Genomic DNA, 14,618 nt, shown 5'->3' on the forward strand with positions numbered 1-14,618 from the left:
GAAACAGTGCTGTAGTGCAATTTAAAATGGTATGACCCATACTTCATTCACTCATCAAATATTTGTTGAGCACTATGTGCTAGACTTTGTTTTAGGCACTTAGACTATCTCAGTGAGTTAGATAAAGACTTGCCCTTTACAGAATTTACATTTTAATTGGGGGAGACAACATATTAACCTAATAAATACATCAGTAATAGGCCACAAACCATTATAATTATATTCAGGAAACATACCTGTAGCAAAGAGACTCAAAATAAGACAAAAATCATCACTTTTCATTTATGAGACATAAAATCATTAATGAACATTTGCCATAGTTTTTTTTTTTTTTTTTTTTTTTTTTTTTTTTTTTTTAACTTTTACATTATTAAGATATTAGACGCCTGGTACACAAAATTCATGCATGGTACAGGGGGGCGGGGGGTGGGGGTGTCCCTCAGCCCAGCCTGCACCCTCTCCAATCTGGGACCCCGAGAGGGATATCTGACTGCCCGTTTAGGTCCGGGGACCAGGCCTAAATGGGCCTAAACGAGTGGTTAGACATGCCTCTCACAATCCAGGACTGCAGCTCCCAACTGTCTTCCCCTGCAAGCCTGGTCCCCCCAACTGCCCTCCCCTGCTGGCCTGGTTCCCCCAACTGCCTTCCCCTGCAGGCTGGGTCCCCCTCAACTGTCCTCCCCTGCAGGCCTTGTCCTCCCCAACTGCCCTCCCCTGTAGGCCTCCCCCCCCTCACCCCCCAATTGCCTTCCCCTGCCTGGTCTTCCCCAATTGCTCTCCCCTGCAAGCCTGGTCCCCCCAACTGCCCTCCCCTGCTGGCCTGGTCTCCCACAACTGCCCTCCTCTGTTGGCCTGGTCATCTCTAACTGCCCTCCCTGTTGGCCTGATCTCCCACAACTTCCCTTCCCTGCAGGCTTGATCCCCCACAACTGCTCTCCCCTGCAGGCCTGGTCCCCCCAACTGCCATCCTCTGCTGACCTGGTCCCCCCCAACTGCCATTCCTTGCTGGCCTGGTAAAAAGCACCTCAAGGGAAAATGTTCCCATATATTAGAGAAAATTTTAAAATCTCTCTCTAAATCATTGACAGATTATGTAGATAAAAAACATATAAAATGTAAACAGAAGTTGGGAAGAAACTTTCTAAAAAATTAAAAGAGAGTTTATTCACATAATGATTTGCAAACCAGGAAATGTAGCCTTCAGTATGAACCAAAGAGATGTTCCAAAATGGATTGGGTAAAGCAAGGTTTATAAAGCAAAAATTGTAAGGAACTGACAATAAAAGAGATGGATTACTTAGGGGAAATGAGACTGTAAACTTACATTATTTGTTTTCTGATTGGTGGGGGCAACTGTACTTTTAACAGTTGGCTGACTCAGTGGCCAAGCATGTGGGGTTTGAGATGAGAACAAAAGGTGATATATGATTAAGCATTTGTCAACATCCTAGTTTCAGCCCAAGCCTTAGAACAAAAGGCTGTTTTCATATCACATGATTATAGTACAGGAAGTATTATTTAACAGTGATGGAAGGAGTATGATTAACAAACAGTACAGCTGCTTACTCTGTGGGTGGGTTCTGAGTCCAAAAAAGCAAGTTATGCTTTGTAAGAAGGTTCTGAGATCAAGCTGTAAAAATCCAAATATTGGGCCACAAATTATTATATTAAAATTCTGATGAGTCCTTAAGACTATAGAGGTTTAAATAAATATCAGTATGGTTAATTTCATAAGTAAAACTTCAGGTATCCAACTGACCATATATTTTACCAAAAGAAGATTTATGTAATTTCCAAAAAGAATAAACAGGGCTAGTCTTATTCTTTGGCCACAAAGTGATAAAACTAGATAGATATTAATAACAAAACCCCCTAACTGAATTGATAACTTTAAAACACTCTCCTAAGTAAGTCTGTCAAAAAGAGACCTGAAGTCTAAAGTTATTATAAAGTATTTTGAAGGAAATGTTATTGTGAATATTATGTTTACAATTTACTATCTATGCCCGACTGGTATGGCCCAGCGGTTGAGCATTGACCCAGGAACCAAAGGTCATGGGTCCTATTCTGTCAGGGCACATGCCTAGTTGCGGGGTTGGATCCCCAATAGGGGGGTGCAGGAGGTAGCCAATCCATGATCTGCTCTCTCAACAAATGTTTCTGTCTCTCTATTCCTCTCCCTTCCTCTCTCTAAAAATCAATAAAAACATATTAAAAAATAAAATTTACTACATATTAAAACTTAAACATGTATATAAGCTGATATCAAATATTAGGCAACCTATCATTTTTCCCGTGAGAGGAGCTGCAAATAATTTTTTTCTAACTTAAATATATAACCTTATAGGGATGTAAAAGACATAACAGGAGGAAATAAAATTGGCTCTTGGAGAGGGAACTAGTAGCTATAGGAGGGACTGGCCCTACAGAAGTTGAAATAGTGGGAAATTGCCAACATAAGGTGACCTGGTGGAGAGGGATCCAGAGGAATTAATCCACCTTTTTCTCCTACTGCCTTCTTGTCTCTGCCAGTGCCTCTTATTTGGCTGTGTTTTATTGGATATAGTCCATATAGGTCATTCTCCACCAAGCATAGAGCACAGTGGAAAAGGATAGGGATAAGATTTGTTAGTCCCATTATTTTATCTTGTTTTGCATCAGATAATGCATCGAATTAGGAAAAGATTTAGGAATAATTATTTGAAAAGGGGAAAGCTCAGATGATATGATTGTCTAGTTTTGAACAGCAAGGGAATAAATTAAATAGTATTATAAATATAGTTAAAAGTGTATAAAATAAATAGATTCCCAATAAACCAGTTATAGCCATTTTGAAAAAACGTGAAGGAAAAAAACCTGTTTTTTATTTGTCTAAAGTTCAAGATATCTCAGAATCAAGATGAATATAACCCAGGCTGGTTTTATTATTAAATAGTCATTATTCTTCTTCTGATTTAAAAAGAAACAGCTTTCAACATTTTTGTGGGCCATTGAAAGTATGAGAGGTCCTAGGCACCTGCCTATTGCGCCTAGGTTGGCCCAGGCTTGTGAGGTACCTCCTTAGAAGCTCCAGGGCACTGAAGAGTGTGGTTTGTGAATCACTAGTGGTTAATAATATGTTTGGTTTAAAATATATTTATCCATGTGGAAAAGGAGTATATGAAATATCGTAGTGTGATTGTAACTATCTTTAATCTTTAAAAATATGAACATGTGAAAAAAATCATGAGGATGTATGCCAAAAGTTTTAACGGGTTGTGTCTTTTGGTGGTAATCTTTCAGGTCAATTTTTTATTTTTTCTCCTGGATTTTCTGTATTTTTTTGAATCATTTTGTTCTGAGAAACTATTTTTAATTAGGAACTAGAGAAAAATTATTTAATACAAGTGTTCTAGAAAAAGTGTAGGTGCCATTCTGTTATAAATATAAATATTCAATAGTATTGAATTTTTAAGTGATTGCTGTTACCAGTGTTCCCTGAAATATATTCTTTTAAAAAATATTTATATTTTATTGATTTTTTACAGAAAGGAGAGGAGAGGGATAGAGAGTTAGAAACATCAATGAGAGAGAAACATCAATCAGCTGTCTCCTGCACACCTCCTACTGGGGATGTGCCCGCAACCAAGGTACATGCCCTTGACTGGAATCAAACCTGGGACCTTCAGTTCGCAGGCCGACGCTCTTTCCACTTAGCCAAGCCAATCAGGGCTGGAATATATTCTTGAAAACTGATAATGTATTTTGGAAATAATGTATTATTGATTTTGTTGTGGAGTTTTAACATTTATTTAAAATATATTTCTATTAATTTCAGAGAGGAAGGGAGATGGAGAAAGAGATAGAAACATCAGTGATGAGAGAGAATCATTGATCGGCTGCCTCCTTCATGCCCCCACTTGGGATCAAGCCCACAACCTGGGCATGTGCCCCGACTGGGAATCGAACTGTGACCTTCTGGTTCATAGCTCAGTGCTCAACTGCTGAGCCATGCCAGCTGGGCTTTACTTTATTAAAAAAAAAAAAAAATTCAGAGGATAACTATATTTCAAATATATCTGAGTGGATTGTCTTGATAATATTTTCTCATTACTACTAGTACCATAATAGTTTCACACTTTTATTTAGCAATTTAATAAGGATTTTAAGATACATATATTTGTTGATTGTTGCCTTTGCCTTTTGTGGAGGTTCTGTGATTGTAACAAGGTAGTATATGAGTTTCCACATATTTTATTGATCTTGTAATAATTTTATATGTTAGTGTAATAAGTTAAAATTAATGAGGGCTAAAAGAAGAATGTCTTGTTTGTAATTTACTTGTTGTTGGGGTAGAGAGATAGCTTGTGGGTAAATGTAAGTATTGGATAAATGTAAGTATTCACTGCTTGCAAATGGTCACCACTTGAGTTTCTGTTTTTGTTTTATTAATTTTTTTATATCTGAAGCAGAAATATGTTGGGCTTACTGAGTTGAAATGGGGTGTGGCTCAAGAATGGTCTTAAGTTAGGAGATATAGTTCAAGAGACAGTTGGGCCTGGGGAGATTGTGTAAAGAATGACATGTCAGCATTTCATTGCTTATAGGGGATTAGTGCAGAAGCACTTTAGGAATGGTTGGCTAAAATTGGGTCCATAGCAAACACAGAGATTCTTGGAAGCTATAATCCGGGGCAATACTTGTAAAAACTTGGTCCTAAAAGACTTCTAATATAGGCACATTGATTTTTAGATTTAGACAAACCAAGTTTTGGAGAATGAAAGATTTTCCACCTTCCAAAAAAGAGCATAAGTGACACCTTCACTTCTGAATGGAGGGGAGCCTGCTTCTCTTGAGGAAAATGTAAATTATCCCAGAGAAGACATCATACTAATTTCTACTTTGAACAGGGAAGTATTCTGGGCATAGGACAGAATAGGACAGATAGTGTTGGATTGACAATTTAAAATGTGGTGGGCCTCATTAGACAGATGGCTTTAGCCTATTCCTAAGTGAAAGGGACTGACTTGCTCCACCAGATGGCAATACATTTCTTAGATTTATTAATGATGCTGTTTTCTATTGCATCATCGTGTGTGTGTGTGTGTGTGTGTGTGTGTGTGTTTGTGTGTTGTTTTTAAATCAGAGAGAGCCTGCTCTGCACCTCAAGTTTGCCTCTTATTCTGTGTCCTTTATCTTTATTCTATGTTCTTATTTCCTTATTTAAAAAAATATATATATATTTTATTGATTTCAGAAAGAGGATGAGAGAAGGAGAGAGAGAAACATGAATGATGAGAGAGAAGTATTGATTCTCTGCCTCCTGCACTTTCCCCATGGGGGATCAAGCGTGCAATTCAGGTATATGCCCCTACCAGAAATCAAACTGTGACCTCTTGCTTCATGGATCTGATGCTCAACCACTGAACCACATTGGCCTGGTAATTCTTTTTTCTTAGTGACTAGAGGCCTGGTGCACGAAATTTGTATACAGGGGTATGTGTCCCTCAGCCCAGCCTACACCTTCTCCAATCTGAGACCCCTTGATGAATGTTTGACTGCCCATTTAGGCCCTATCCCATTTGGCCTCTCACAATCCAGGACTGCTGACTCCCAACCGCTCACTTGCCTGCTAGCCTGATCACCCTCTAAACACTCCCCTGCCAGCCTGATCAACATCTAATTGTTCCCTTGCTGGCCCGATTGCCCCTAAATGCCCTCCCCTGCTGGCCTAGTCACCCCTAATTGCCCTCCCTGCCAGCCTGATCACCTCTAACTGTCCTCCCCTGCAGGCCCTGTCACCTCCAACTGATCTCCCCTGCAGGCCTGGACCCCCCCAACTGCCCTCCCCTGCAGGTCTGGAAACCCCCAACTGCCTTCCTCTGCTGACCTGGTCACCCCCAACTTCCCTCCCCTGCAGGCCTGACTGCCCCCAACTGCCCTCCCTTGCAGGCATTGTTTCTCTCAATGGCCTTCCTCTGCTGGCCTGATTGCCCACAAGTGCCCTCCCCTGCTGGCTATCTTGTGGTGGCCATCTTGTGTCCACATGGGGGCTGCCATCTTTGACCACAGGGGGGTGGCCATCTTGTGTGTTGGAGTGATGGTAAATTTGCATATTACTCTTTTATTAGATAGGAAGATTACTTCTTATCAATGCTATGGCCCATGTCAACTTCCTGATCTCTAATAACCACCATCAGGTTGAGCAAAGTCATTTTTTTTTCTTTTTTTTTTTTTCTGTAGGATTTCTTAATCCTGATTAAGGGCCCTTCTAGTTTACTGTATGTTGCTGAGCCTAGCTATAGGAAGTGAAGGACTGCAAATAATTTTTGCTGGGTCTTCTTATTCTGGTACAAGTTATGATATATTAGAACAAAACACTTTTATTATCATAAATAAAACTTATAGAAAAGCTAGCTAAAACTTACAGTGAACACATTTTTATAAAGTGAACATTTATGTCACTTACCAGTCCTCAGAAATCCCTTTTGTAGTTTTCCCTATTACACCTTTTCCCCTAAAGTTAAACAATACCTTAATTTTTATGGTAATAATTTCCTTCATTTTCTTTACATTTTTGCCACCTAAATGTATTCCTAACTACTTTTCATTTTTTGCTCTTTTGAGCTCTAATTATAGAGTAGATTAATTAGTTAATAAACAGAATTACAGTTACCCTCCTTATTTGTGGTTTCTCTTTCTGTGGTTTCACTTTCTGCAGTCGAACCGTGACCCAGTCAACGATGGTGTGAAAATATTGAATAGAAAATTTATAAGTTTTAAATTTGCACTGTTCTGAATAATGTGATAAAATCTCACACTGTCCTGTTCTATCCTGCCTGGGATGTGAATCATTCCTTTGTCCAGTTTATCCACTTCACCTCATCATATAGGCACTATATAATTTCACAACATCATGAGAAGAAGGGCAAACCAGTGCAATAAGATATTTTGAGAGAAGAAGAGAGAGACCACATTCACATAGCTATTATTATAGCATATTTCTATAACTGTTCTATTTTACTAGAGGCCCAGTGCAAGAAATTCGTGAAAAGACTTTCTTTTCATTGCTATTTTTAATTGTCAGTTTAGTCATGAATCAATTGTTCATAAACCAATGTCAAATAATCTTTCATTACTATATATTTTGCCCCGTTACCTTTATTTACTCTCCTATCCCCCTTCCCTCTGTTAACCACCATCCTATTTAAACAAGTAGGTCAAAGTAGAACAACTTGCTTTAGACAACCTATTATAAAGCCATGGGATTTAGAAAAATGGGGTTTTGATGCAAATATAGAAAAACAAACAAATGAAATAGAAGAGTCCACTAATAGACACATATATTTATGGACACTTGCTCTACCCAGTCTTCCCCATGTCAATTAATGGTACCTTCTTCCTTCTAGCAGCTCAGAACAAAAATCTCAGAGTCTTCCTTGACTTCTCTGTTATGGCATGTTCTTCTTCTGAATGGTTATTTCTTTAAAACATATACGTAATCCAAACACTTCTTATTACTCCCACTGCTATCTGGCTGCTCTTTGTTAAGTGGAATTCGGCAGTAGCCTCTTGCATAGTAGCCATGTAATCCTGTTCAGATCAAGTCGCTCCTGCTCAACACTTTCTATTGTCATTCTTTCCCTTCTCCCTCTCTCCAATCTCCTTTCTCTCAGTAAAAAAGTCAATTTCTTATAATGGCCTATTTCTACCTTTGCTGATGGTATCTCACATTACCCATTTCTTCACTACTCACTCCTACTCCAGCCTTCTGGCTTTATTTTTTTCTTGAGCAAGCGGGCTTCTATCTTAGGGTTTTTGTACTTTTTACTTCTCCCTGTAATGTTTCCTTGCCCCAAATAGCCAGTTTTGATTCAATTGTCACAATGTTTGAAATGTCTGTCCTGATTGCTCTTTTAAAAATTGGAATCACTTCTTTGCCTACACAGGCCATCCCCTTCATCTCTTCACCTTTTTTCTCAATTGTAGTTATCTATTAAATTTACATATATACCTTTTAAATATATTTTTATTGATTTCAAAGAGGAAGGAAGAGGGAGAGAGAGATAAATATCATTGATAGGAGAGAATCATTTATTGGCTGCCTCCTGCACACTCCCTACTGGGGATCAAGCCCACAACCTGGGCTTGTGCCTTGACTGGAATTGAACTTGGGACCCTTCAGTTTGCAGGCCAATGCTCTATCCACTGAGCAAAACTGGCTAGAGCTTGAATTTACTTACTAAGTTTACAGTCTCATTCACTAGAATGTCACCTTCACAGGGTTGGGGATTTTTGTCTGCTTTGTTTACTGTTTTATCCCTTAACAGAGACGAATGCCTTGAATATAAGAAATGTTTTAACAAATATTTGTTGAATGAATGATATTGTAAAAAAGAAAAAAAAAAAGATTCCTCACAATATTCTTAAACAGAGAGTAGCAAGAAAAAGAAGAATGTGGAAAACAAGTGTTGTTATTGTCAAAAAGCTTATGCCCTGCATTTCCTTTCTGTGTGAGTCAAAATACTGTCTTTACTCATTCTTTTGTAATAGGCAATTGATTGTTCATGTTCCTTCTCTGCTTATCTGTTAAAATCCTTCAGCATCTCATAATCAAATACCTTTTTGTCGAATAGTAGTTAACAGTACCAAAATGTTCTAGACAGACTGCCTTCCATTCCCCAAAGCCTAGAGCCAGGCCTATCTCCTTCCCTAAGATTTTGGGTCAGTTAGCAAAGAAGTGTAAACTGAATACCCAGGGAACAAAATTTCACAGGAAGAAACTGTTCCTTAGATTCCTTGGATTTACAGAGACTCAAACACTATAATGCAACTGTTTTTATTCCCACTGCTACTTTAGTAACATTGCTCAACCTGATGAAAAATAGATTGTTTTAGGGCACAAAATTCCCCTGATAAAATTTTAATGTGACTTGGATTTCTAGAAGATTCTTGTTGTATATATGGGTGTGTTTCCCATTAATAGTTAGTGGGATTATGTGGAGATATTTTATAGTGATAGAGTAAAACAATAAGTGAAAAGAAGATTGGGTAAACGTAGATCTAGCTCCAAATACTTTTACTATGGAAGATAAATATAACTTAATTCTGGATAGGACTAGATAATTTCTAAACTGTATTCTGACAAGATTTATGATTTTGTATTTCAATGAAAGTGATTGTTTGGAAGATTTTTTTCATAGATGTATAATATATTGTAACCCAAATAGTAATTATTATATAGTAACTGAAATAATGTTTTATATTTTTTGAAATAGACATTAATTTTCATTTCTATTTTGGTTAGCTTATTAACTGCTATTTTAAATATACATTTTTATTTGGTTGAAGACATGACTTAAATTTTTTTGAAAAAATTGCTCTGACATGAGCTCTTTTTCTTGATGTTTATTATAGAGGTTCCAGGAACTTCAGCAGTTGCAGTGCAGAGGACTTTGAGAAGTTAACTTTAAATAAAGGAGGAAACTGCCTTCTTAATATTCCCAAGCCTGATGAAGCCTATAGTGCTCCTTTCTGTGGCAATAAGTTGGTGGACCCCGGGGAAGAGTGTGACTGTGGTTCTCCAAAGGTTGGTTGAATGTTTGCTTTTTGCTTTGTCACTTTACTTCAGGGTTTGCAAAAAATTAAATAGCTTGCTGTGGCAACTCTGGCATAGAAGCCAAAGTAAAATTTAGTGGCAGAAAGAGGATTGGCATTTTCCTTGTGGGGACCTGTTCCTGGGATTGGTCATCTCCTCCTTCCCAGAACATAACTAATGATGTCATCTGTTTTGATGTCAAGGAAAGCGCCATGCCGATTCTTTATTTATTTATTTTTGTAGCTTATACCATTTCTGTTATGGTTATTGGGTCATTTATTTACTTTAAAGAATGACTTGATTTTTCACTTGGTTCTACTGGTAAAGTCTTAACATTCTGTCTGGCACTGCCATTGCAGAAATATTTATTTGGTTGAACTCATTTTAATAATAAATTGAAGCTGGCTCATTCTCCAGAGCCCTTCATTAACAAAGTTCTTGGCACTGAAATTAACATCCTCCCTTAATTAACCTCCAGTTTACCTACTGACCTGTGGTTTTATCAAATAAGTATGATGCCCATACTTATTTCCATAAGCCTATGCTCATTTTTATTATTATTGTTCTATATCTTAGCCATTCTCCTCTCCAAATGGCCTCCTCCTGGGCCTAGCATTAAATTTTAAAGAAAATTTGTTCATTTTTGTGGAAACATCCCTCTATTCTCAATCTTTTCCACAAGTTCTTCTGCTTCACCCGACCACACCTGGCTTTGCCAGAAGACTTCCCATTCTAGAAAGGCAGTATGTATTATATGATGAAATTGTAATTAGCCTTCATTATTGCTGTATGTCAGGACTTCTGCTCAATGTTTTACCTGGTGTAATTCTCTCACAGTAACTCAAGCAGATTGATATTTTTTATATTATCATTTTCAAGTGAGGAAAATAAGGCCTAATAAAGCATGTTTAATTTTCAAATTAACATTATGCTATTAGGATGACCAAATTCTTTGCCTTTCCAGGCATTCTCAGTTCTTTATCCTTACATATTTCTTTTTTTTTTTTTTAAATATGTTTTTATTGATTTTTTATAGAGAGGAGAGAGGGATAGAGAGCTAGAAACGTCGATGAGAGAGAAACATCGACCAGTTGCCTCTTGCACACCCCTTACTGGGGATGTGCCCGCAACCAATGTACATGCCCTTGACCGGAATCGAACCTGGGACCTTTCAGTCTGCAGACCGACGCTCTACCACTGAGCCAAACCGGTTTCGGCTATCCTTCCATATTTCATGTTTTTAAAATAATTTATTTTTAAAAATATACATTTATTGTTGATAGTATGACAGATATCCCTCATTCCCACCCTTTTTACCCATCAGAGATGCAAGTCTGGTAAATCAATAAATGTGATACATCACATAAACAAAATGAAGGATAAAAATCACATGATTATATGAGCACACTCTGGCCTACATGCCAAGATAGGGAAGTATTTATAGAAGGGAAAAGGGAAGTTAGAACCATAGCACTTTATTATTAACATGGAGTTCTTCCTGTAGGATTGTATGGAGTGTGAGAACTTCCATAATCTCTAGCTCCTCCCATGTACCCTCTCAACTGATTATGTTTGCTTCAAATAACATAGTTTTTTCCATTTAGTTTTTATCACTTTTCATATGCTTTTAGACCACATGCATAATTTCCTTTTATGAGTTATTATTTTATATCCTGCATAAGTTTATAAGTTGTGCTGTTGATTTTTTAAAATCTACTTTTAGCAACTCAGGTATTATGGGCAAAGTTCTTTGTGAATATGTTCTAGTATTTCCTTTCTGTCTGTTGCTTATTATTAAGCTTAAAAAAATTAATCAACTTTATTTCTTAGGACATTTTAGGGTCAAAGCAAATTTGAGTGGAAAGTACCGAGAGTTCCATATATTGCCTGCCCCTCACACAAGCACTTCTCCATTGTCCACACTCTGCAGCACGGCGGTACATTTGTTACAACTGACGGCTCTACATTGACACATCATTATCACCAAAGTCTACAGTTTACACTAGGGTTTATTCTTGTCATTTAACTTTTTATCGCATGTATTCTTATTATATTGAACTTTAAAATTTAAATGAAGGCAAATTTATCAATTATTTTTCTTAAAATTTTTTGAATTTTTTATTTGAGTAATATTACTCCTTTTCCAAGATTATCATCATAGCTTCTTTATGTTTTTTAGTAGTGTTTTTTAAATTAAATTTTTTTAGATTACTCTTTAATTGAGGTGTTCATGCGGACTGAGGTAGAAAATTAACTTCTGTCCATTAATGGTTAGTTATTACAAAACCATTTAAAATGATGCTTTTATCATAATCAGAATACATGTATACACTGTTTCCTAATTCTCTTTTTTTTTAATGAAGCCATCTTACAGTGTTTTTTTTTTTTTTTTTTTTTAAAAACAGTTAACAGCTTTTTTGAACTATGATTGAATACAATGTCAAAAAACTAAATTAGGACTTAGATAAGGGAAAGGCTACTGTAATAGGAAGACCACTCTGATCTCCGAAATCTGGAAGTATCTCAGAATCAAAGAGAAAAAGGTTTTTCTTTAATAGGGTAACGGTGGGGGCAAAGCAGAGATAAGTAGAATCTTTTAAGGAGGAGCTAAGAAGCAAGGGCAATAACCAGTGAGGACTGATAGGAAAGTGTTCTGCTGTGGTCAGCTGATTTCCAGAGGAAGCTATTTTGATGAGAGGGACAAGCAGAGTGCAGGGACCTATATAAAAGAAAGAAGCCTTATTAAAATTTGGTCAAGACAAAGCAAAGGGTAAGAAATAGGCAATTGAAGACTTGGTCAATAATAAACTGCCCATGTTTAAAACATACAGTTGATGTATTATATACATACTAGAGACCTGCTGCATGAATTTGTGCATGGGTGGGGTCCGATTTGGGCTAATAGGGGCTGAGCCAGCCATTCCCACCCTGATTGAGGGTGTGGCTGGCTGGGGGAGGGGCCACAGGCAGTTGGCTGGCAGGCCCTGTCCCTATTCAGAGTGGGGGGCGGATCGGGGCTGCAGTGCGAGTCATACAGACCTGTTGTTTCGGTGGTTCTGGCATTCCGGTTGCTTGGCTTTTATATATATAGATGTGAAACTGTCACTACTATCAAGATAATGAACATAACATCCAAAAAGTTCTTTACAACCCTTGGTAATCCCTCTTTCCACCCTTTCTTTTGCCCCATTCTCCTCAGACAATCACTTACCTATTTTTTGACATTACACATTAGAGTGCATTTCCTAGAGTTTCATGTAAGTGGAATACTCTCTTTTTTTGTTTTTTTGTCTAGCTTTATTCACTCAGCATAATTATTTTGAGATTATCCACATTGCTGCAGTGTCAGTAATTAATTTGTTTGTATCGTTCATTATCATTGAATAATATGGATAAACTACAGTTTGTCAGTTCATCTCTTGATGTATATTTGAGATGTTTCTGGTGTTTTGTATTAACACAAAAAGTTGCTTGAACATTCACCTACACGTCTTTACATGAACTTGTGTTTTCATTTCTCTTGGGTAAATACCCTAAATGAAATTCCTGTGTTATATGGTAAGTGTATATTTAACTTTTTAAGAAACTTTCAAACCATTCCCTAAAGTGGTTGTACCATTTTACATTCCTACCATCTGTGTATGAGAGTTAGAGTTCTTTTACAACCTTGCCACTACTTTATAGTCTTTTCAGGGTTAGCTTTGCTATTAGGTGTGAAGTGGTACCTCATTGAGGTTTTAATTGCATTCCCTAATGACTTGTGATTTTGAACATGTTTTCAGCTTGTCTTCTGCCTTTCTTGGTGGCATGTCAATTAAGCTCTTTCCCATTTAAAAAATTAAGTTGTTTTCTTATAACTGAATTTGGACAGTACTTATATTCTGGATACAAGTCCTTTGTCAGATATATGACTTGCAAATATATTCTCCCAGTCTCTAGCTTATTTTTTTTTTAATTGGCTTAACAGTATGTTTTGAAGAATAGAAGTTTTATATTTTGATGAAGCCCACTTTATTAATTTAAGCTTTTATGGGTGTCATATTTAAGAAATCTTTTGATCCAAGGTTGCATTGTTTTCTCCTAGAAGCTATATAGTTTTAACTTTTACATTTAGGTATGTGATCCATTTGACTTAAATTTTTTGTATGATGTAAGGTATAGATTACAGTTAATTTATTATTAATATTTTTATTTTTTCTTTATATATTTTCTCCATCACCATTTATCCCTTTATATCCTCTTCCATCTTCATTCTCTACTGCCCCCACCCCTGAAATCACCACTCTGCTGACAAAAAGTTACAAAACTAGTGCAGTGTATTTTTTTTTAACCCAGTTTCCCTCAAAGTTGGCATCTTATTTTAATAAGAAATAAGAAATCTAGTTTTCCGTCCTTTCTCACTTTTTCTTCCTTTCCCCTATCTTCTCTCTTCCGTTTTTCCTTCCTTTCCTAAACAATTCAGAGCTGAAGACATAAAGTTGGAACATAGGAAAGTAGGTGTCTTGGTGGGTGGGAGCTTGTAGGGTAGGAGAGAAATGGTGGCCCATAGTGGAGTGGGAAAAGCCAAGAAAGATAAAAAGCCACTGTTCTCAAAACTGCCACGTACTGGTACAACAACAGACATCTAGACCAATGCAATAGAAGAGAGAACGACCCAAGCCATTATGCTCAATTAATATTTGACAAAGGAGGCAGGAGCATACAATGGAGTCAAGACAGTCTCTTCAATAAATGGTGTTGGGAAAATTGGACAGATACATGCAAAAAAAAAAAAAAAATGAAACTAGAACACCAACTTACACCATACCCAAAAATAAACTCAAAATGGATAAAAGACTTAAATGTAAGAAGGGAAACCATAAAAATCTTAGAAGCAGCCCTGACAGCAAAATAGCAGACATATATTGTACCATTATCTTTATTGCTACAGTTCCGAGAGCAATGGAAACTAAGGGGAAAAATAAAAAAAAATGGGACTACATCAAAATAAAAAGCTTCTGTACATCAAAAGAAACTATCAACAAAACAACAACAAAGCTTA

General features: G+C 37.0%; 1 protein-coding gene across 1 annotated transcript in view; it reads left to right on the top strand.

Annotated features, from left to right (window-relative positions):
* ADAM9 (ADAM metallopeptidase domain 9) overlaps positions 1-14,618 on the top strand; it is a 91,811-nt gene that overhangs the window by 35,571 nt on the left and 41,622 nt on the right. The window contains exon 12 of the mRNA XM_084879736.1: positions 9,397-9,568. Coding sequence (XP_084735862.1) covers positions 9,397-9,568 — 172 coding nt within the window. The remainder of the gene's footprint in view (positions 1-9,396; positions 9,569-14,618) is intronic.

This window comes from Pipistrellus hanaki (assembly GCF_964339955.1).
Source record: "Pipistrellus hanaki genome assembly, chromosome: 3".
In the NCBI taxonomy this organism is placed as follows: Eukaryota; Metazoa; Chordata; class Mammalia; order Chiroptera; family Vespertilionidae; genus Pipistrellus; species Pipistrellus hanaki.